The sequence below is a fragment of the Aythya ferina genome (genome assembly GCF_964211825.1).
Source record: "Aythya ferina genome assembly, chromosome: 17".
NCBI lineage: Eukaryota > Metazoa > Chordata > Aves > Anseriformes > Anatidae > Aythya > Aythya ferina.
In genome coordinates, this window is record NC_140316.1 from 13,075,681 (window position 1) to 13,100,717 (window position 25,037).

The following is a 25,037-nucleotide window of genomic DNA, read 5'->3' on the forward strand; positions in this document are numbered from 1 at the left end:
ATATGAAACCACACACACAAAAAAAAAGTTAAAACCAAGACGATATCTCTACTGTTTCTGAAGAGGAGGGAAGTAGGTGTTTCTTTCTTTCTTTTTTTTAATAATTCTAAATTTCTTCTTCACTCATCAAAAGAAATGTACATTTTAGTAAACCTTTCCAATATACATTTGCAGGTCTATACTGTTTGAAAATACACATTTTTATATATGTTTATGTTTATATAACATATACTAAAGGAAAATGAAAAAAAAAAACAACCAAAAATATTAAAGTTAGTTTTATACTCTGAGGAACCAGAAATTGAGATTGAAGTAGTACAACAATTTAAGACAAAAATCACCATTTCAGACATGTTGTCTAGTGTTCGGCCTTTCATTTCATCCATTTCACTCTTTACTGCAGATACTCTTTCCAGCTCCTCCTGAGTGTAACTATATCCAGAAATACCTTTTTTGTCTTCAATTGCTTGCTGCAAACACACACACAAACAAAGGCTGAGTGTGAGTCCATTAACTGAGTAATAAACCAAATTCCTTCAAAGAAGTGAAATACTGTAAAGGAAGTGGAAACGTACTGTAATCAACTTATTTTGAAAGTGATTAATAATTTAGCTGCTCCAACAACTGACTTTTTATCTAGGGCCTGTACAGCAAGATAATAACAACTTCCTATAATACACCACTATTGTGTCATCTAACACCCAATGAAATTAACAGAAAGTTTCCACAAAGTAAACTAAGCTTTAGGTCAGGCTCTGTTGTAAATCTAGATGCTTAATCAGAAGATGCAATGTAGCTAATTATTTTATAAACAACTGTCAAGCTAAACTAAGTGAACACTGTATTCATTATAGTAATACTATATATATATACACTATACTATAGTAATATATTATACTACATAATATACTTACATAAACTTTACATTTAATTAAATGCTGATGTAATGGTATTTAGCAATGCTTGCTCATTAAGTATGTAAGGAAGAGCTCTAATTTGAAAGCTAGGTGTTGATTATGCATCCACAATTTATTAAAAAGCAAAATATTCATTCCTAAAAGCGTCGTCTATCTGTGAACTCCAAGCCCATTGTCCTCCAAAACCTTTTATAACCATACGTTTAAGAAAAGATTTATATCTACTATTAGCTACTGCTACTATGATGGGAACATTTTGACTTTAATAGCAGGGTATAATCTGACAGGCCATTGTGCCCAAGGCTAGGAAAGGTATCTTTGATATCATAGGGAAAACGTGTGCACTAGTCATCTGAGGGTACGAATGTAGAATTGGCAGGATGCACCGGGAATGAACCTACAGATAACAAGAACGTTATGAAGTCAAAGCTCTTTGGTTTTGCTACAAGGTAGTTTAGAAAAGGTCAGACTTGTATAGGAACATAGTATTGACCATGTGTAGCTGCATCACAAAAAAACATTTAGTGCTTTTTGTCTGCAGTGATTAGATTGTGAGATGACTGGTGTACGTTAGTTAGCCTGCTGTAAATAAACACATCGTAAGTGACAACATACATCCACACACCCTCCTTCTAGCTGAGTAGCAATCACGAGAACAGCTCTGATCCTACTGCTTAGGTGCTTCTTTCTACCCAGTAGCAGTTCTGGTTTTATTTTTAATTAAACGTGAGTGCCTTACTGAAATAGCATGACATCATCCACTGCAACTATGTGAATATCTTTTCACAGACTATTTTTTGTGTTTTTTTTTTAATTGAGCAAATAGTTTTATGTTTAAAAAATGCAAAATATGTACATGTACCAAAAACAGATATAAATAAAATTATTTTGATAACGAGAGTACTGATATTAAAAGAAAATTCTACAACAATTGATTTTTGTGAGCTAAAAAATGAATCTCTTTGCATTTGGGATGATTGTATACAGCCCACATGGTTACAGTTAAGAAGAGCAAAAAGATTTCTACTCTTCTGGCCTAGAAAAATCATTCATCCAGTTTAACATTTTTCACTTACTGTGAAACACATTTTCTGCTAGATTTTCTGGGGATAGAATCTTTACTTCCTGCCCCCTCTTTTTTTAATCATTATTCCTATATATTTCGTAGCAGTAACTTGAATCCTACTTGCTGTTGATATTATTTTCAAAGCCCTTACTATGTATGTGGATACCAAAAACTAATTTAAGAATCCAGCCTTGCTCTAACTGGAGTTAGTGAAGATTTACCATTGACTTCAAAAAGCAGGGTCAAGCCCCTCATTCTAAGAAATGGCAGAACATTCATGACTGCCTGTAAAAAAAAACAGTTGCTGAACATAAAGTACAGCAGCTTAGCACAATCAACAGACAAAAATAAATTTTGTACCCTAATGACTAATGACAGCAGGAGCGCTGAGGATGATATATATTAGAAACTAACAAAACAGCATCTATCTTATTATATAGCTAGTTATCAGGGAAGCAAGGATGATGGACTGTGGGAGTAGTAAATGCCTGTATTACCAACTGCTGCTGAATAGCCTCGTGGCGCTGTTTTAGAAGTTCTTCTGTCCTCTGGAGGATACCATACTCAGCTGTAATTTCTGCTATTTCCAGTCGCTTCTTTTTATAAAATGTGTTCTTGCTCCGGAGCTTATTAACATAGTGTTTAAACTGAAATGAGAGAGAAGAGAGAGAATCGAAGCATTTGTCATTCAATGTAAAGCAAAAAAGGACCTCATCACTGACTGTTGCTATATAACATGTAATTATCCTATTTGGACTGCATATTGAAGGTTAAGTGTTTAAAATAGAGGACTGGAATTAAGGATTCCCAGGGTCTACTTAGTTCCAGCTCTCTGTTTGCTGTGTGAGATAAGAAAACCAGCTATATTGCTCCGCATCCCAGCTCACTCATTTGTAATACAGAGATCATTCAGCTCTACTCATCACCGGTTGACAGCTGGAAAACTAATCACTGTTTGCAAAATGTTCTGAGAATCATGGATGATAAAAAGGTAATGTAATAGGAATTTGCACTTTTAACAGAGCACCAGATCTCAGCAGTGCCTACCCGCAGAGAGCTCTGCAGACCAAGAAACATGGTAAGAAAGTGCAGAAAAATAGAGCATGGGAAAAACATTAGCTTTCTTTTTGACTACTAGTTCTCAATAGTTACAATTTTATGTTCTGTTGCATTGACTGTTGCAGAACTAAATGATATCACAAGCTAGGGTTTTAAAAACAGAAAAATAAAAGCAAAGAAATGCAGTACGTTTCACCCCAACCGAATGTAATGGAGAATTTGTATTTTTATTAAAGACTAAGCATAATAATTCATATCCTTACAGATAGCAGCCTTCACTAAATTATATCAGAATCCAAGTGTGCTCAATTTGTAAGAGATACGAAAAATCAGGTGTTGAAAGAAACATGTAATGTTTTTCTTTGCCTGAATGCTTTCCATATGTCAAACAGGCTTAGCTCTTTGAGCTGCCAGTCACAGCTCTAAATGCATTCAGATCCAAAGATGGAAAACAAATACAATTTATTAGAGTAAATAGCGTAAGAATAGGCTGCAGAATGTTCCTCGTTGAGGAGGGTTCAGCATGTGCAGTGAGTGCAAAACAGGCAGGCCCAGGCAGAAAATAGGAACCCTGCTACCACTGATAGGAGTTTAAAACTCAAAAGAACTTAGATTTTGAAATTACATTATTTTCTTGTTTTTGCAAAATGATGCCACTCTCCCTTCTAAAGAAGAAATTCAAAAAAACAATGTGACCACAGCCTCAGAACCCCCAGAGTAACTGTATGTTCTATAAAAAGTGTCCTGGGCAAAACGCCCAAAATGAAATCAACCCTGTTCATCTGCCATCCTGTGCAATATCTAGGCCAAAGCTGCTTCTCCCTTGCTATGCTCCACAACTATTTTTAAAGCCAAAAGCTATAAACGTTTTTGGTGAAAGAACAAACCCACAAATTACTCAATGTGCTCTATGCAGATTGGACTATGTGTGGCTTTGGAATACCATTTTACATTGTGCGTACTACCTAGGACAAGGATAGACAAGGTCACCTAAGCCACAGCACTGCACAACGGAGGCAGTTCTGCTACAGTCCTGCTGTCTTCATTATATGATTGCCAAATTAGTGTGGTATTACCAGAATTAATTATTTTTCATAGCAAATTCACTTCTATCCTCCTAGTTAATATAAAAGACTTTTTTTTTTTTTTTTCTCATTTAGGTAACACCAAGTTTTCTGTGATTTTCAAGAGATTATAAGAATATAAATAGAATCTCTCCAGCAAACCGAGGAAAATTTAAGAGGAGCAGAGTCTTTGGTCTTGATGGAGTAGTTCCTAAGAGATTTCATTTGATCAGTGGAATATAGTAAAAAATTATGTAAAGGATTAAACTTATTTTGTATGACCACATACACCAATCAAAACTGAACAATTTTCTGACAGTTTATCCCAGGGTGAAAAGCAAACTATTGTTCTCTTCGCTTCTATAACTACTTCTAAGGTCTTGAAAATAGCTTGAGTGGGAGGTAGAGTATTTGCATATTCAATATGCACAGCATAATGTATTTTACAATGGGAGTCAAAGGATCTTGTTGATTAAAGAACTGATTCCACTGAAGTTCTATTATTAGTTGATTAAGTCTATATAATAAAAAATTCATGCAAAATGAACTACAAGCTGCTCACACTGACAAGTGAAATCTATTCATTTAGGAGATAGATGTCTATCTTTCACCGCAATCTCTGGCTTTTTAAAAGTAAGCAAGTTTTCACATAACTTTTTTTTTTCCCCCCACAAAGAAGGTGAAACAAGATACAAAAAACAGCAGCAAAATGATAAAAAAAAATCAATCAATGTAGAAAATCAATCAATAGTTTGGCAGAATTTTCAAAAGACTTCACCTACTCCAACTGTGGCACAGATTACCCCTCAAAATCTCACTAACTGAAACCTTCTTTAGATCCAGGGCCAAACGCAGAGCTGGAGCTGTTAGATTTAACTCCACTTAAGTCAGCAGCTAATAGGGATCTTCAGGAAAAATTAGGTTTCTCCAGTCTAAAAGCTAAGAATCATTCTGTTAGGTTTCCAAAAACTACAAATAAATTTCTTGCAAAATAATAGTGCTTTCACTGTTGTAAGCATTACTTCTCAAGCTTTGTATATCTCATGCTCCCATCTATATGTATGTGAAAAATCAAGCCCTTAAAATGCTATAAAAGATTGGATTTTACTGCGGCTTAAATACTACAAAGAGTTCAAGAAAGAATAGCTATGTCAAGACATATCACTTTAAAGTAAAGTTAACCACCCAAAAGGATTGCATTTTTGACCAACAGCACTTTCCCATAGACCAGGTCAACTGCTCCCTGTGTAGAAGCTCAGCAGGCTCAACCTACAGAATTCCCATGGATCTGTCAGTGCCCCCAGTAATGCACCATTCGAGGCTGTGTCCGCCAGTGAGCTTTTCTTTCTCAAGCAACTTAACGCAAATAGTTATTTAAGCTTCAAAGATTAAATGGCTGGACAAGGACCAAATGTTGGCACTGAGTTAGCAGTTAAAGTAAACAAGCCTGTAGACTCATGTTTGCTAGCCGAGCCAGAGCCCCCTGAGATATAAAAACTATCCAAATGAAAGCAACAAAAGATTATGATTTTCCCCCTTGGCTATTTTTATGGGCGACTGTAACATAAAAAGCGTGGAATCCAGACTGTGAAACAGACTGAATGGAAGCAGGACTTTGCTATCTCATATAAGGTCCTGGAGCAGGCAGGTATCTAGCATCCCTGGCCAGATTTCCTGTATTGTGTTCCATGTTTATTGAAAAATCCACCAGTTCTGGTATGTTAGACTTCTCCACTTACTTTAGCTGAAAGCAATTGCAATCAACAGGTTCTCTCTCAATGCTTTTTTGAAGTAATTAAGTGTTATTGTAATTTTACACATGACAAAATTGAACTGCAACTATCAAATGATCACAGCCCAGCTCCTCGAATGCTTGTGCCTATACTGTAACTATAAATCCTTCCTTTCATCTCCTTAAAAGTTAACACTTGCCCTATGTGAAGTTTTTACGAGGTTCTTATTCTAAGATTATCATTAAAGGAGAAAATAGATAAACTTGTTTACAGAAGAGAACAGACCACAGACTAATCCCTCACTTTCAAATCAATTAGAAGTTTTGTGGATTACTGTATCAATTTGATTGTATTATAATCATCAAAATATTCTTCACATGAAAGTGCTACAGAAAATAAAGTATTAATTGTACAAAAAAAGAAAAATCTTTCTGAAACACAAAATCAAAAGAAGATTCCAAATAAACAGTTTTGTTAATAACATTTGCATAAGGACAGTAACTGCAGAAAATCTTAGTTGATTATCTCTATTTCTATTAATTAAGGAGCAGATGTTTTAATTTTTTAACTAGACCAATTAATGGGATACAGACTGTCCAAAGTATTAACATTCAGTTAGGAAAAGTTCCTTATCATGACAGATTTTCAGTAATTTTTTTTTTAAGAGGCTCTAAAATTGAGCAAGTACAGCCACTGTTGGATATAGTTATTAACTCATACACAGAAGGGCAAACTTCTAAAAGATCCAACCAGTATAATCTATTGAAAAGAAAGTATCCTATAATCTGCTCATTAGACAGATAGATCAGGAAAATTCTTCATTAGCACTGAGTTAGGATATCTTTTCTAGGAGTGCTTGCTTCTGGTCAGGAAAGAAATATTAAAATAGCCATTACTAATAATTTGAGCCAATCAGAATATTTTTAATGAAAAAACATTTTCAGTTATCACAGGAAATGCACAGATCAATAAAATCGATGATTTATTCATGCCAGTGGGTGCTGAAAGAGCATTCAGTTCTGCGAAGCTATATTTTATGTCTGAATCACCGCATACATTTGGCTTAAATGATGGTTAACTTCTTACAGCAAAAAGCTTCTGGCTTCTGTAAGAATCCTACAGATTTGCCACTTTTGTTCTCTCGACTTCGCTGCCATCTATTCTCCGCGTTTCATGTTTAAGGAGCCTTTGACAGACAGGAATATAACTGTACCTAGGACTTTAATGAAAAGGTCAGGGGAAAGGTAATAAACAGGATAATATGTCCTCGGTCTGGTTTAAGCCATTTAATGGTCAACTAGTGAGCTCCTTAACAGCTACTCTCTTAAAAATCCATCTGCCTAGTTTGGGGCTTGAAAACTGTTTCTCATCGATTTGGATTGACTCAATCATTTTAGAGGAAGAATGACAGATTTTTTGGCCATACATCTTGTTTTCTGTTTTCAAAGGGTATCAACCTCTACCTTTTTTATAGTTTTACCAGGGTACAGGCAGGCATCTGTATGAACAGATTAAACTCCTTAATATGCATTAATTAATATGCATTAACTCATTAATACGCAAACCTCACATATCTGCTAACTAACAGATAGGACTTTCTATATCACATTCTCAAAAACATTATTTTAACTACTGTAGCTAAGCACAGCCATGGTACTAGTCTATTCTGATACCTTGGGAAAGTCTAGGCTCTTGGGGCCCTATGCTGAACTCTGAAAAGTACAATGTGTTGTGTAAAGAACTAAAAATATCACAGCTTTACCTAGGATCACTTGTAATTGAACCATCTAGCCTTCTAAGTGTCAACATTTGATTCCCTAATTTTCAGGATCTGACAGCTGCAGCTAGGAGCCTGCCAACTTTGCCCCGTGTTCATTGTACTTTGTTTGAAGTACTTAAAAAGATTTCGTAATCATTGAAGCAGACAATTTATTCCTACCTTTTTGTGTGTGTGTTTGATGTAAATGAATTGATTATTCCCTGCTGTTTCTTCTAAGTTCTATTTAGCTGTACAACCTCTTGAACCAACTGGAATGCTGTAACATTCCTTTTTATGATTAGAGGAGAAAGCAAAATACTAGCACCTAAAAACATAAGCCAGGATTGACCTTTGGGTGAATGAAGTGCTAAGAAGACCTCAACTGAAGATCCAAATTGCGGTATGGGAGGACAAGCTAGGAAGGCACTAATTCTTTGATTGCCAAATCTTGTGGGTGCTATGATGTAAGAGGATGCAGTAAAGGTAGACAAAGAGAAGATGAGAAACATTGAGCATAGGAGAAAAATAATTCTTTGACTTAAACACACCATTTAGATAAGTTAAATGTGACAGGATTAAAGCCTGTTTACGACTTAAGACAGCAAATCTATTTGTTTTAAAAGATAAATAAATCTTTCTTCCTTTTCGAAAATGGAGGAACTAAATACTCATGTGTGGGACTGCAACAAGAAAGCATAAAAGCAGCTCTCAGTTGTCAGACAGTGGAAAGTGAAGGTTGATTCTACAACCTGTCTGTCTCTATTGAACATACGTAGTGCAGTAGTGATTCACCATTACACTAATCAAGATTTCCTTTGGTATTGGCTCAAAGCTGAAGTAACAGAGCGGTGAAACAGAAAATACAAATTGAAAAACATATCACATTAGAAACAAATCTACAGTGAAAGGTTGTCTAGGTGAGCGATGAACTGAAACTTACTGATAAAAGATAACCTGTTCAATTCACTTTCGTTTCATCACCTCTTCCCCAACAACTTATTTGTATCATCTATCAGTCTCATCTTCTCACAGCTTTGACTGTGAAGCAGGACTGCTTCTATAATACGTGTTTGCATTTACTTTAAGGAGATACGAAAACTATAGCACCAAACTCCTTTGCAGCATTTTTGTTAGCTGACATTTAAGAAAATAATAATAACATCACTATCTCCTTCTTCCAGATGAGGAGGTAACTGTGACCTTTGAAAATGAAGCAATCAAAATCATCAAGAATCCAAATTCTTTGCTAGCTTTAAGCCATAGAAAACACTTTTTACTGCTTTGGAGTGCCTGTGAGTGCCACTACAGTGTACATAATAATGAACTAATAAACAGGAACAGAACATTGATCATATAATGCTGGCTTCCTTGGGTCAACATACAGAAAGTATTTTACAGAACAAGAAATGGTTTTTAGAAAAAGGCAAACACTTCTTATTTTAAGCTGATGTTTTGCCCAAAGTGCTCCATCATGTATTCTGCATGCATCAAAATGAAGACTTTAAAATATTTAAAAAGACAAAAGTAGAACAGATTTGAACAAAAGGAATGCATGTTATGTTCAAAACAGGTCTTTTTTTTTTTTTTTTCCCCTCTGTATTGAGCCTCTTCCTTGTATCAGACAGTTAACTTCATTTTTTCATTATCAAGCCTAGGTTCTATAACTGTGTTTCCCACCTGCCCTGCTCTCCTTAAATTGCTATTGATCAAAGTATGTTGTCCCCGCTCAGGAGTAGGCACAAGTATTTCTTACCTTTCAAGTGTATTTACAGATAATGTAAAACATATGTGATGTCTCTGTAATGCATTCCTGATGATTAATTAAACATTTCTTTCCCATGACAGAAACACAGATTATCTGCTTTCTATTCTTGTCTTAAAGTTGTCAAAGGTTCTATCAAGGTGCCCACTGGAGATAAAAACCTTGTGGTGGAGAGAAGTATAATTCAGCAGTCTTGTTACTATTGCTACCTATGAATGTCTATAGTACATCATAGTAAGAGAAATCAACATGTTAATTCTTCAAAGATTTGCTGAAGTCTTGTAGCATGAGTTACTTTCAACAGACTTGAGATATTCATTGCTCTAAACGTAACCCTGGATGATAATTCCACCTATAGTTTTCATCTTGATTTACAGAAGGGTAGACAGGAAAGAAGGCACAAGAGAAATATGCACGGATTCCATAATATGCAGGAAGTCTTTATGCATGAGTGGACACATACATTCCCATACTTATTTACTCTGTAAGACTCCTTTAAAAGAAAACAGATTTTTGTGGAACAGGCATGTCCTATGGGATCAGGAAGGGAGTTCCTTCTACAAAGGGCGTTCACTGTACTGAGTAGTATGTAAAAAAAGCACAGAAACAGACAAAGAAAAAGAAAGGAAAGAGTGTTACTCTTACTAAAGTATAGCAGTACAAATGAAGACAGTACATGAGGAATAAAGAGATACACTAATTCAGAGAATGATGCACCTAAAGGGTGGGTCTGTGAAAATATTATTTGAAGTAAAAGCGTTTGTGGGTAATAAACACAAAAAAACCCCCTGCATTTCTGGTAATTGCTGGTATTGCACCTTATGATCATCTATCATATAAAGAATAGATAGTAACATTGTAGATTTTTATTATACATTGAATAATAAAATTGATCTACATGACTAATAACTTTAAGTCCTAATCCCCTCATTAGTCTTGTTGACTTCTATAGTTGGTTAAAGTTATTTATCATCATACCATTGTGATGATATTGACATTATTTTAACTCAAAGCTCTGGAATGTTAAGACAGCCCAACATTAAGTCTGCATGTACTTTATAATCTATTAGATACAATGTGAATAATTTAAATTATTAATTTGAAAACAGCTACAAATCAAGTATTTAAAAAAGTGTTACAGCATAAATATTGGAAAACATTAGAAAGCACTAGACAGCACTGTACTATCTGCACTTTAAAAATGTCTTCATATACACTGTCATCCAATTTTTACTTAGAATACATAAAAAAAGCAGAGCCCAGCCTGTTGCAGTGCTGAGGCCATGTAGTTTGATACCATACTATATAAATGGATAAGATAATGTAGACGCAGTTTTTGAAATGTGAAGTTAAATGGAAACTATTAGTTAACAAAAAAAATTGATCTCTCTCTTACAAATTTCCTTTTCCTCACGTGCACAGTTATACTGCATACCTCATCCCCTTTCAAAACTTCAGAGCCTTCTAACTCTTGGGCCTGATTTGTCTTTTGTAGCATCTGTCTTTCCATGCTGGACATCTCTTCCTTAGCAGCCTGAAGTTCTTCTGCCTTAGCTTCCTTTTTCCGGGAAATTATAGATGCCTGCATGAATATTAGAAATGTATAAGTACAAGTAAAGTGCAAATTGCTCTTGCTTAGACTTGTTTAATCATTAGTAAAACATAAACACTTAAATTTCAGGCATGGCACCACTGTAAACACATTTCAATTGTAGGAAACTAATTTTCATTAGGAAATGTGAGCATATCTCTTTGCAAAGAAAAAAGCATCAGTTACACATTATACACAGTGGGATAAACCACAGCTTCATTGAAGCAAATTGCAAATTCCCAACTTTCTTTAGTATAGCCAAGATTTCTATCTTAGCCTTTTTCTCAGATTCATGCTGATTTACTTTACATTTTGGATGTATGTTTCTTCACCTCATTTTTCATTTTCATTGAAGAAAAAGGTACACATTTTAGCTGCTCCATTTAATCTATTTAGTCCCTTTTTGTGCATATGTGAGATACATCAACATGGCTTAACTGGAAAGATATCCAAGATTTCACAAATGTCATAATAGAGATTTTTATAACTCCAACCTACTCCAACCTACAGAAATATGTTATGCTAACAGCAGAACCTAGCCGCTAAATCTTGGCAAATAGCTAAAAGGGAAAAAATAAAGCAATACAGTAAAGAAATAGTGTAGATTACAGATTACTTTTTTTTTTTTTTTTTTTTTTTTTTTTGAGTCTAGAAGATAAAGCATTTAAAAAATAATGTTTTATACCAGGCAGAATATTTAAAAGTACCTAATGTTTGACTAGAAGTCAACAGATTTAGGAACATAAGTATACATTAGTTCAGGAAAAAAAAGTATTTTTATCTTGTCAAAGTATATTTTAACACAACACATGAATTTAGATGTATGAGCCTGAATTTGGATGCATGGTTGGTTTCTTCATCTGAAGGAAAAATAAAAATAAAAAATGAAGCAAAACGTAACGGCTTTCTCACACTACATTAAGAGGGCCAGCTTTATTTCTAACAGATATATCTAACAGAATTCTGCTGGGATCCGCTCAGCTCTTTGCTTTATGAGATATCTGCAACAACAAACTGTAGTACAATATATATGTTTATTTTGTGAAACAGAAGCAAGTTGTCCCTAGAAGAACAAAGCAAAGACCACCATATGCTTTCAACTCACAGCAGCAACCTGAACTCCTAGAATAGCTAGGAGTATCACTAGCCAGGTGGTCTTTGGCACCAGCAGATTATGTAGCAGGCTTTTCTTTAGGGAAGAAGCGTATCTCTTACAAAACAGAATTGGGTGTTTCATATTTCATATGTGATTGAACTATAGTATACATTTTATCACAATTTTTCCTACCACTGAATATTTTACCCAAGCCTTTTTGGTTTTTATTTTTTTTCATCACCATAAGCATCATTATGAAAATTTTCAATAAAATCAGCAGCTACACAGGTCGGCTGGAAAAGAAATCACGTATGTTTCTGCGTAAGCTCCAAAAATCTTAGATTTCATAAATCCTTTTTATAACTTACAAATTTACTAAGACTAGACCACAGAGCCCATTTTATAGAGAGACTATTTTATAGCCTCAGGATGAAAAAAAATAATAAAATCAAAGAATACCTTCTTAACAGATGTAAAAGGAAAAGTAGCATGTGGTCAAACACAAAGCAAGCTTTGCATCCAGGTCTGACTGCAGCAGTCAGCCCACATGCTGCCTTGTAAAAATCTATCCACAGCTGGAGACTTACCAAAATAGCTCCTCCAAAATGATCCTTCCAGAATTACTGTGAGGGCAACACCTCGGACAGCAATTGACGTAAACTCACTAGAATGACTGAAAACAATTGTTTGACTAAGCCCTAAACATACATATATTCAACAGCTATTGATTTTGGTTTTGTCATGCACTATTATTTATTTCTTCTGATTTATGCTTTAATAAATTAAAGAAAAAAATCAGTCTGTCAAATAGTCAGTGACTAAAACTGCTTTACTGCTTCTACTTAAAAAATGCTTTGTTCCTCCTTACCTGTTGGCGATACATGGAAAATTTACTATCAATTGGCTCATATTTGCTCATTCTTTTCTCAATAAGCTGATTTATTTGTGCATTTACTTCATTTATCTGAAAAACAGAGCAGAAAACTAAAAGAAACAGAGCTTTCTTTCTTTGTCTTCTCCAAGAATTAAATGCTTTGCAAGCCAGACTAACAACCCAGTTACAAGGAAATATTACCAGTTCCATTTTTAAAATAGAGAAAAAAGAAGAAAAAAAAAACAACTGAATGAGTCATTCAGTATTGGCCAGGAAGAGACTATGTTTTTCTATTTCCAGTTCTGTGCCTTTATGATAAGGCAGAAGCATGAAGCTTATTCTGAAAATTAAGTAAAGTGGTACACGTAGACAGAAGACGCATGTAAATTGGCACACACAGGCAGGAAGAAGAACGGTGTTGTCATGTACTATGTGAAAATGTGCTTTTAGCGATATTAACTAAAATTCCTTTTCACTCAAGTATCTATCAGAAGTTTAAAGAAGAACAGATAAAATTGAACTGATACTAAATTGCATCAGTGGTTTGAAGAGTCTCATTATATTCCATCTCTCTGGTACCTTCTTTCTACTGACGCAAAATGCACCTGTTTGTCCATAGGCTCAAACTGTTGATCTTCATTCTAGCTGAAACTCAACTGCACCAGGAAACTAATAAACAGCTACACCAGTGAACTGATTCCAGCTTTTCCACTCCTGACTTAATGCTAAACTGGGGCTCTCATCAGCCATTGAACCACAGCCCTAGCAACCTTCCTTTAATTCTCTGCTACCTAGATGAGTGTTGATAAGCAAGCAGTGTAAATATGTGCTGAAATCCAACAAAGTCAAAACATAATACATGTACAGTGCTGGACATTACCCTAACATTACTATGGGTAATATCTGAATTTTTAAAGCTAAATATTTCAAATAAAGTGCTTAATATGACCAGGAATAGTCCAACACCTGAAGAAACTCACTAGTAAATTCTGTTCCTTTACAAAAGCCTATTTCTTTTCCTACTGGTGGTTAGAACAGGTCTGAATTTGAAGATGGCATAAGGATTCAATTTTTTTAATAAAATTCCTGTTTTATATATTATAAAATGCATGATAATATCATACTTACTGCAATTCAGCTCCTTTTAAAGACATTGAGATAATAGAAGACTGCCTTTGAAAGAAATGCTAAGGCCATGCTGTGATTACAGCCAAGTATATGACATGTTTTTATTATCTGTTAAGAACACACTTCCAAAATATAACAAATTAAAAGGTTACCTCATGGTGAAAAAGAAATCTTGAAGCTCTTTGAAATATTGCCAAAATCCTAAGAATACTTTTGGAAAAGATAGGTGTAAAACAGGGCTTCGACTATGCCTAAAAGAAATAACTGCAACCACAAATGTTGTTTTGATTTAAAGAAAGAAACTGGGAAAGCAGAGGCTGAATCACAGAGCTAGTTTAATGTTTCAGACCTAATCTACAGTTTAATAATGCTGTCATTCTTAGAAGTTATAACGATCAGGATTCAAAATGGCATTGGGTTGTCACTATTTTTTCTTTCACAAAAAGTAGTCGTAACCTTAAAATAGAGCGTATTCTTGATGACACTCAACTGCTGATTCACGACTGATCCAAAAAAAAACCAAACAAACAAACAACCAAACTATGGGCATTTATTACATTAGTATGACGTGTGCCACAGAGCAAATGCATGCAGGCACATGCAGGCTATCATGATGTTGATGAAGTTGTTAAACCTCTCTATAAGACACCAGAAGAATGGTGGATGACAGCCCTCACACCTCCATGGGGTAATCATTCTCTGATCAATTACAAATACTTTGTTTTCTGCCTATTCGTCTTTCATAGTAATTTATTTTTTTAATAATTCTAGGATCTCCAACTGGTGAGAGAAGGAGAGGACATTTAAGACTGAACGGTGTACATAGTAGTACTTAGAACTGCTCTTCCTACCCTAGCTAAGACTGTTGTAAACTTTCAACACCATCAACAGAAATACTAACGATTAGTGTTACTCTAAATTCCTCTAAACCACCACATTACATATTTAATCTTGAATTTAGAATGATACAAATATAAAAACAATACAAATGTACTTAAGTGGCAATAAATCCTGCTCTTTTTCTGAGTTATAAATTAAGTTTTTCCATAAACAACTTTTCTTTCAGATATTTAACTTGCTCAAACCTTTAACGCTGAATTAACATCTCTGCTCATACCACAGCAAATTGCTAACATGATTTTCTATATAGCATTTAAGGATAGGGTGGGCTTTGTGGTTTGGGGTTTGATTTTTTATTTTATTTTTTAACTTATCTAAGAGCTTGCATTCAGCAAGTTAGCGCATCTTTTCTTTTACAGCTGAAAGATGTTCCTTTGGGAATTAAACCTTTTTTCACGGGTGTAAAGTAAGGATAGGAAAACTGCAATATACAAGAACTCTAGAGATGGTATGGAACACCAATTAAGTGCTTACCTTCATTTCAAGTACATTGAGATCTGATTGACTCAGAGCTGGCTCTCCAACTGTCTTTTGTAAGAAATATACTGATTTTTTTTTGCTTTCAAGCTCCCTAGGTATTTTTTCAGTAGTCAGGTATGAATTGAAATTTATCTCCTCTTCCAGTTTCTTCATTAAACCTTAAAAACAGATTAAATCAATGTATATCTATAGCCAAAGTCATGTAGAGGATAATTAAGTTTTATTTCCCCAACATATTAAAGTATTCAGCAGATTACAGTAACAACAGCACAACGTTTAAGTCTTCTTCTCAAAACTCAAAGAAACAGGTAGTTACTCGTTTTAGCTTTTTAATCTGGATGTTAAACGATACAATATGCATTACATTCATTATCCATCTGCATCTCTAACATGTAACTATTAATTTCTCAACAAATTATTTTAATCAATGAACAAGTAAAACCCTTAGACGAAAGTCTAGCTGAATCAGTTGTAAAATTCAACACACAACACTGATAACCCTGTGCATGTCTCACACATCCAGATACTTGATTCTGTGTTACATTTTGTTGTGAATTACATTCTTTATAAATTTTAAAAGTTGATGGCTAGGCTTGGGTTGCTTATACGCATTCAGGGTAAGGGACAGCAAAACACATCACAGCTGTGCTGACTTGCTCAGGGCTCCTTTGAAGATTGTATCCCTTACAGCTTCCCTGGCTGGCGCAGAGGAGCAAGCATCCTGAAGCCAGTTCTACCCATAGATTACGTAGGTCATTGTTTCATGTGAATTACATCATCTACAGACAGAAATTATCTCAGCATGAATCCTTTATCTGTGTCTCAAAATAGAACAAAGATCTTAATTTGGCCAGCCTCATGTAAGATCTGTTATACACTTGGAAATTCTTCCTTAAAATAAAACTTCTTTGTTCTAATTTGGCATCTAAAATTTGCCCTTAAAATGAGCGGAATTAAATGGATGCCTACATACACTTAATAGTCTTCTATATTGCTGTAACACTTATAAATTGCTTTTCTCTAAGTAACAGACTACTTTTTCTTTCATGAACAAATGTTCAGTCTTGGGACAGTATATTGACTGTGAATACTGAAAAAAAAAAAGAATTGAAAAAAAAAAAAGAAGAAAATGCTGTGTAATGTCAAAAATTCTACTGAGAAAAGCAATCACACTTAAGTTTTTCTCTATGCAAGCCTGATGCACACTGCATGATACCATGCTTATGACTTGGCTCTTGCTAGGTAAAGTAATTTAACCTCCTTTACAGATAATTTATAAATAAACATAGGCACCTACAGGTAAGAGCAATACACAGCTAGAAAAATATGACAGAATAAAATGAAGCTGCTATTTAAATTACATTACACAGTCGTCTGCTGACAACAGGCAGTTTAGTGCAATTACTCCTCCAAGACACCTCTACTAAGGACTACTGTAAGATCTGCAAGTTACATGTCAGATGAGAGTGGGAACAGGTATTTCAGAGTATTTTTCATGATCTAGATGACTAAAAGGTACGTATCCTGGGTACATTTTAAAACTACTTGCTGAGGGAGTGGGGTGGTTTTTGTTGTTGTTTGTCTGAGAACATGGAATTACTATGAAACACAAAGAAAAACAAGAAATTCAAATCTCTGTCTTTCTCTACACAAAGAAAAGCTTGAGTACAGAGATACAATAACAGAGCTGACCTTGCTGAAACAGACAGAGGAAAGGATGCAGGTTGAAAGAAGAGTTTTGGCTCTCAGGCTAAAGAGCCTGCTGACCATATCACTGATTGGCAAAAGAAAACAGAGCACAGTGAAATACAAGCCTTGGAAAAGGGGGGCCCATTCTTTTACAACTATTTACCTCTAGAAACAGTACTGATAGATCCTCTTCAGCCTCTGCTCTCAACTTAGACTGAAAGGAAAGCTACTTGGTCTAGCTGCCAGAGAGGAAATAAGCCATTCTTAGTTCTAAGAAAGCCTCGAGAATGAGAAGAAAGGAAACAGACCCTAGGGAAAGCAGTGCTGCAAAAAAAATAAAGTCAACGCAAACTAAAAATGAGTGGGAATTCCTCTTTTCCAGCAGTTCGGTTTGTTGATCTCTGTGTTTATGAAAAGCAACAATGTCATAGGTTCTTTTCCTCTATGTGGAAAGGTCATTCATCTTGCACAAAATAAACAGCATCAGTACTAATTTCAGAATGGAAAGCGTACTTACTATATGCATGCAATAACCATTAGGCACTGGGTGCTACAGCTGTAACCTGAGAAACACCCCTGGATGTTCAGAGGGAACATTAATCAACCCATGAAAATTCCCACTTCTTTCCTGCAAAAGAACTGGGTTCCAGTCTTCCTCGGCCCACCACAGAGCTGTGCAGGAAGGACTACATTCTCAAGTCTCACTAGAAATCCACCACCTCTGCAAAAGCAGCAAAGCTTCCCACATACACCGTGAGCTGAATTATCACCTCAGAACTGACTAGAAGCACAACTCCCAACTAGATATTTATAACCAAGAACTTTGGCGTGGAAATCAAAGTGATGTCAATTAAATTACCCTGATACTTAATATTAACAGTTTAATCAAACTAATTTCTTGTTTTCTAGCTTTCCTCTTGGTAGCAAAAAAAAATCTGCATACATACCATATCTTATTTCTCATCCTACTCCAGCCTTCTTATAAAACCGCATAAATATGCCTAAATAATTCATCATAGATATGACACTAAACTCAGGAAACAACCATGCCTAAATGATTGCTTTCAAAAGAGCAGAGGCCTATTGGCTTCACAGGGTAAAACCCTGATCACTATCTAGATTTGCTTCGCAGATAACCCAAGAGCTATTACCGGCTTCTTTTAAACACTGGCTGGTTCTGCATTCACGCTTGCTGTTGAAGGTGCACCAAGCAATGAAGCAAGTTAAAACTTGACATCTTGACAGGGAAAGACATGATGATGTCAACATCCCTCATGACTAATGTAGTTTCTTTCCTAAATACTTCTGGAGATATTTTCCTCCTATATGATTTGACATATGGAGAAGTAACTACCTAAGAGCTATTTTTGCTGCTTAACTGAACCTTAGAAAACAAACACAGGGCAGCTCTTTTAAGATTTGTTTTCAGTGAAAGACATCCCTTTTTCATATTCCCAGGCTCAAGGAAAGAAAAGCAAGCATACTTTAAATCTTTCCATTACACACATAAACCCTGTTTTTAATGTTTTAACATTGACTTATGATTACAAAATCTACATACGTAAGCTGCACAAAAAGCCTGGCTCTGTGCCCTAAGGCTATTTTAGCAAGACTGTGCCAACCATGTATTTACATGTGAAGAGCTATTAACAGTAATTCCTCATGTTTTCCATTCAATTTTTATTATTATTGCAAAGAGATGGGTGGGAGAAAGAGTTTCTTGATGCTTGCTCAGTCATGTAGGAAAAAGGCAAGTTTCCCTGCATAATTCTGCTAATTGAGCTAAAGTTTGATCCACCTTGAGCTCAGATTACTACTTTTTTCCCCTCAATGGGCTACCAGTTGTGTATTCTATACCAAAAACATTTGCAACACTAACTGATTTAATAATTAAAAAAAAAAAAAAAAGGAGTGCTCATTTTATAGGTTATTGACCAACACTTTGTTTAATATCACATAGAAAGGCTATGACAAAGGCAGGTGTAAAATAGACTTCCACGTGGCATTCACTTGCTAAACGTCAAAGCCTTCACTTCCCTGTCTGCAATCATCTTCTACAAAGCAGTATTTAAGTGATTCAGTCCACAGCTTCTAATGATATCACTTCCCATTTCCCCATATTAAAAAGAGATCAAATAATGACAGATGATGACAGATCATCCCTTCAATATCTCCTTCAAAAATTAAACAGCTTCCTGAATCTTGTACTGTAAGGCATGCTTTCCATGTTATAATATTATTGTGTCTCTTTGAAATCTAACTTTCAACGACCATCTCAAATTCTAAACCACAGACGCGGTTTTGCAGTGATAGAAATACCTGAGTTAAAAAAAGAGCTAACAACTTTTCTGTTACATTTCCTTCTACAACTAAATGCAAGGATAGCACCAACTCTTTGACCCTGGGAGCTCCAGTAAACTCCTTTTAATCCATTTAACATAGGTTGTGCTGAGTTTTTAGTTTTTTAAACCACTTTAAAAGTGGTTTCCCCCTAACCTTGTATGAATTGACAGTGATTGTATTTCCGATAGATAATTATAAGCAATTTTATTATCAAGTTCCAACTAAGCATTCTCCTTTGCCATAATTGTAACCTGGTCTGTAGTTTTGAAAGGAAGTTATTTAAACTTGGAATTTTAGGGAAAGATAGCTCTGTGGCCAAATGAAAAGGTTTAAACTTAACGAAAAGAAAAATTAATCTTTTCATTCAAATAGAAAATATTAGTAATAGCCTCCTAAGTTTCTATTTTTCATAAAATGTTTCAAATGATATAAAAGAGACATTTGTATAAAACATTTCCTCTTTAACTGGTATCTTTGATGTTCTCTTTGCTCTAAATGTTATTCCATACCAACTTAATTAAGTGTATAAATTACACATTTCACTGTTTATCAACCAAAATCCTCTTAACCCATTCTTTAATCAATATTTTCAAGCTAGTCATCTACTTCTCTATATTTCTGCTAATAAAATGAACAATAAAGTTCTGTAAAATGGACAGAGATCAAGAATTTCAGTAATTCAGTTCACTTCTTGGCATTCACAATTTGTGTTTGTTCCAGCAGAGATATTCAAAGCAAAAAAAATGGCAACCTTGATGAGGAATCATGGGCTAGGTTATTCAAACTAGTGATCAGTATCAATAAAAATACTATTCATATCCAGAACAAAGAAAGATGAATTTTAAAAAATCAGAAATTCATGTCAGTACTAGCTGCAGGAACTCCCTCTCTGTAGTTAGGCAACATGCTGGGTGGTACTGAAGTTAATAAACAAGGAAGGAGTGCACTATGGAAACCAATGTTATCAATTTTAGTCTGAAAGATATTTGACAATGATCAACTGTTTTTCATGAAACAGTACAAGGTTTTCTAAATAACTTATTATGATTCTAAAAGTAAGTAAACTACTAACCATAAATTATACTTCCCTGGTACAGCTAAAGCAGACTGATGCTAATTGCATATTAACGCCACTCTTAAATACATGCTAGTTGCATCCTTTAAAGAATTCCTTTACATTTCTTTAAAAAGTGTCATCCTAAAGTAATTATAAGATGAAGTAGTTGAAGCAGCATGTGTCCGTAAGACATATAAAAAAGTTTCCACTCATTCACAACAACTTTTATCTTGATTTCAATATCAACAAATTTTATCTTGATTTGGAAGTAAAAACACCTAAGTATTAAAAATGGAACTCAATTATTTTAAGGGAAAGCATCTGATTTGTACAGAAAATCCACAACTACCAAACAGCCTTTGAATTGTCAGCATACAAGCTATACTGATGTGAGTATGCAGCTGAGATACAGAACTTCAGCCAAAGGGATTTTTTTTTTTTTTTATGTAAAATAAATTGTGTTAACTGTAGACCAACAAAGCTTTTAAAATAAATATTATCCTACTCAATGCACTTTGGTCACCTAATTTTAATTATTAAAAATGAATAAATAAAAAAGCATTCTGTAATTGCTACGACAAGCAGTGTCTTTGTAACTAGTATAGAGAAAAGCAATTACAAAGCTAAGTCCTGAAGTCTTTGTTTGGGCAAAATTTCAAAAGAAGTTTTCTTAAGTAATGACTCCAAGTTTATCTTCAGATCATCTAAACACTTTTTTTTTCCCCTGCAAGCAGGACTCAAGACAAGGGAATTAAATGAGTAAACTTTATTTTCATCTCAATGATTAAACGACATATTTACTGACTTTTTATTATGTTACCTTTGCTTCTGTGAACTGAACCCATCAAGTTTCCACTGGCCTTAAAAATACCCCTGGAACTGAAATAGAAATGTTGACACAGCTTTGCTGTATAAACTCTCTGGTAGCTACTGCAAAAATGGAACGGTTACAAAATTACTTGCAGGTCCCTCAGAGTAAAGAAGATAGTTCAGATACTCTTTTAGTTCCATTTGTGGTTCAGCAGCTGATGAACATTGTTTAAAAAAATAAAAAATAAAATTTATGAACTAATAAAAACATAACATGCTGTTGACTGAGAAAAATCCTCTAACTCAAAACAACTGCCAAAGCTGTTCTGTGATGCAACTGAAATACTAAATGTACTTGAAAAAGTAGGCCAGTGACTTACTTTGCTAAATTTAAATCTATAGCTATCATTTGGGAAGTAATTTGTAGATAAAACAAAAATCATTCTATGGCTTTTTTTTACCAGAGCAATTTCAAATGCAACTGCAAAAGTTCTGGGAAAAGAACCATTCTGAGTCTTATGCCTTCACAATACAATCCTCCATACAGTAGAATTTTTCTATATTGATGATCCACAATGCCTGTATAAACAGCGCATAAAACCTCTATCAATCCTGTGATGGGTTCCTGATAACCTTATTGTGGTCACATGCACCAGAAACACTGAACCCTACATTGACTCAGGCTAATCCTTCTTACATTTCCTTCAAAGTAACTACACCATCAGCAGCTTAGATGTTGTAAAATTGTAGCCTTTGGAGATAGTTATTATGCATTTAATCTACTAACCACAATTCCTTCCCACCTGCTATTTTTATAAATGATCATAGAGGACTAACTTACTCTACAAGTAGTATAATTTATTTTGTTGAGTTTATTTGCAGACTGAGATACCACTGAAAATGAGCAGAAGCAGTCTCGACATTATTAATGTAGTGCAGCAACATACGAATAACTCAGCTACAGTGACATCACGAGAACAAAGTATTTTATATATTATAAATATTTATTTATATTAAGTCTATACATTAATATACAAGTATCTAGTGTATATAATCTTACGTATAGGTGTATGTGTGTATGTATATACACGTGTGTGTGTGTAAAATCCATGCTCTATAAAAGCTTAATTAGGAAGTGGCTTTATTTTTGATACCATAAAAAAAATACAATAAGAAACAGACCTTAAAGCCCTTCACGTGAATGTTTTATTGAATGAAACTAAAAAAATCCCACAAATCTACACTGACTAAAACATAGTATTCAATGTATTTGTACATTCATTGAGAAAAAATTTAAGAAGCAGTATTTCACTGATGCTCAATTACAAACACAAAAAACATAAAACTTCACTAAACCTGGCATTTTATGGCAAGGCACATTCAGCCTTACGATCTCAAGCATGTGACTTCAGAACACAAGTTATTTCTTCTGTTAGCTTCTCAGTATTCCTATAGGCTTTTTGGCACTACCATATTATTGACAGTCATACAGTTTTGATTTCATTTCTAACAGAGAAAAAGCATAAACCCCCAACCGTTATAGATTACCACTTACTTTCAGGTTTTGAATCCACTACTGCATGATGCATCTCTTTCAGCTGGAGCTGTGCTCTTTGCAGTCTCTGCTCTGCATGGAACAACTTTTGAGACACAATTGGACACATATAAGTTAATTCATTTGAAATGCATATCCAAGCAATGAAAACAAAAAGGTATCAAAAAGAACCCCAAATACAAAAAAAAAAAATAATGGTAACTATAAGCAGCTGGTTCGCAAGGGAACATGCCAAAAGAAATTTTCAACAATTGGCCTGGATTGACTTGATATTCTGTAGTGTTAATTAAGAAAAGTGTTATTGTATTCCCAAGTGATATTTTCTCTATGGCAGAAAATCATTCAACTCTTTTTTAACCAAACCTTCAAGTGGTTTGAACATTAAAACAATAATAAAAAAAAGACAGTTTTCTACTGCAGCCCTGATTCTAGCTATCTTTTACTGCAGTTCCTGCAAGGCAGCTGAGTTGTCACAGCGATCCACCATTCTAACACTGAGCCAAGTGGAGAACACACTGCAAAGCTTGTTGCCAAACAACATCCAAGTGAATAGCATTTCTGCAATTTCGGGAAAGGCATAAAAAGAAGTGGAATTAGATAGACATCCCTTTCATTCTACTTGTGATCTCCCTCAAGCAAAGACCCAACAGCTTGAAACCCTGATTCACATTAATTTGAAATCCAGATATAGACTGCAATATTAGAAATCTGAGTTTTTCTCCTTTTAATACAGTGTGGAAGCTCATGTTATATTTGAAATCAACAGAATTTGGTGAGATGATACAACAGTCTGGTGCTGGACTTTATATTACAGAATCTTGTTTCCACAACATATCTTAGGAATAAACCCTGCCCTATAGTCAGATTCCAGCTGCTTCCAGTGCTTCCTACAGCATCATCTTTGTCAGACTTAGGGACCAAAACCCAAAGGTTGCTCCTGAATATTTATTCCCTCTGCACTGATCCACAGCGAAAAGTTGGGGTACTTGCTGTATCACTTAGCCACTGAAATCTTAGTGCAAGTGTACAGAGATATAATCAAACTAAGGAAACATTTGCTCGCTACCATAAATATAATGACCTCTCTTTGGGTGCTACCACAATAAGTCATGGAACATTTCCTGGGATTGCTAAATGATTATGTCAGGGGCAGCTGAGGCAGCCAAATATCTTAAATGAGATGTTCAAAACTTGTAGGGTCAAGCCTCTTCCTTTAAAATGTACACAGCTATTTCTATTTTAAACGAGATTTAATTTTCTGATGTTGGGAGAAACTCTGTTTATTTCTGATTTATTTCTTTATACGCATGACCCCCAAACAGATGTCAACAATTATTTATTTTAATAGGTACTCTCTTATGTCAATACCTGATTTTTTTGTTCTTGTTTCTGTTGAGCCAAAGACTCTTCTCTCTCTTTTTCTAAGCGAAGCTGTCTTGCTATTTCAAGCATTCGTTGATGATTTTGTACTGTCTCCACCTACAGCAAGTGGATAAATAGTGCATGTTACTGTCAGATAGTTGAGAAATACATTAAAAGAGATCATATGTCTCACAAGCCCACTTAGCACTTCCTTTCCATACATGTTACTACTCAGAAATGACAGCAAAGTACTGGACTCAAGATTCTTAAAAGCTCTGGACTAACGCCTAGGGAGATTCCCTGTGGGTCAATTAGTTATTTGACTCCTTCCTAGACATACGGTATGTTTATCCTAATCCTTGTTTGCATTCCAAAATCAGAGTTGCAAGCCAAGGATTATGACACTGAAATGTAACAGCGTTACTTCTCTTATTACCCTCTTCTTAAGACGCTCTACTCTTTTGATGAGTTGATCTTTCTCCTCTTCCATTGCACTGATATCCTAAACGGCAGCAAAAATAAATAAATGTTAATGTATTTTACTATATAATATGGATTAGACTAAATACTGTACAAACCAACATGAAAATCATAATTCCTCTCTGAATACATTGAACTGGTTATAATTTTATCAATCTATGATCAGAACACACAGGATTCCAGTCTCTTTCATCTCTCTTACATCCTCCTCAGCTCAAATACTCTTTATGTTAACAATAGTTTATCTGCATCCTTGAGTACTAATGTGAACATTTAAAATAAAAACTTGTGTATTTCTCTAAAATAAAAAAC

At 34.8% G+C, this 25,037-nt stretch overlaps 1 protein-coding gene across 1 annotated transcript in view; it reads right to left on the minus strand.

Annotated features, from left to right (window-relative positions):
* The window catches only part of IFT81 (intraflagellar transport 81), a 42,503-nt gene that overhangs the window by 11,466 nt on the left and 6,000 nt on the right, over positions 1 to 25,037 (minus strand). Inside the window, exons 5-12 of the mRNA XM_084491406.1 lie at positions 24,682 to 24,747; positions 24,252 to 24,362; positions 22,884 to 22,968; positions 15,424 to 15,587; positions 12,916 to 13,011; positions 10,796 to 10,942; positions 2,481 to 2,630; positions 342 to 470 (exon numbers count right to left, since the gene is read on the minus strand). Coding sequence (XP_084347532.1) covers positions 342 to 470; positions 2,481 to 2,630; positions 10,796 to 10,942; positions 12,916 to 13,011; positions 15,424 to 15,587; positions 22,884 to 22,968; positions 24,252 to 24,362; positions 24,682 to 24,747 — 948 coding nt within the window. The remainder of the gene's footprint in view (positions 1 to 341; positions 471 to 2,480; positions 2,631 to 10,795; positions 10,943 to 12,915; positions 13,012 to 15,423; positions 15,588 to 22,883; positions 22,969 to 24,251; positions 24,363 to 24,681; positions 24,748 to 25,037) is intronic.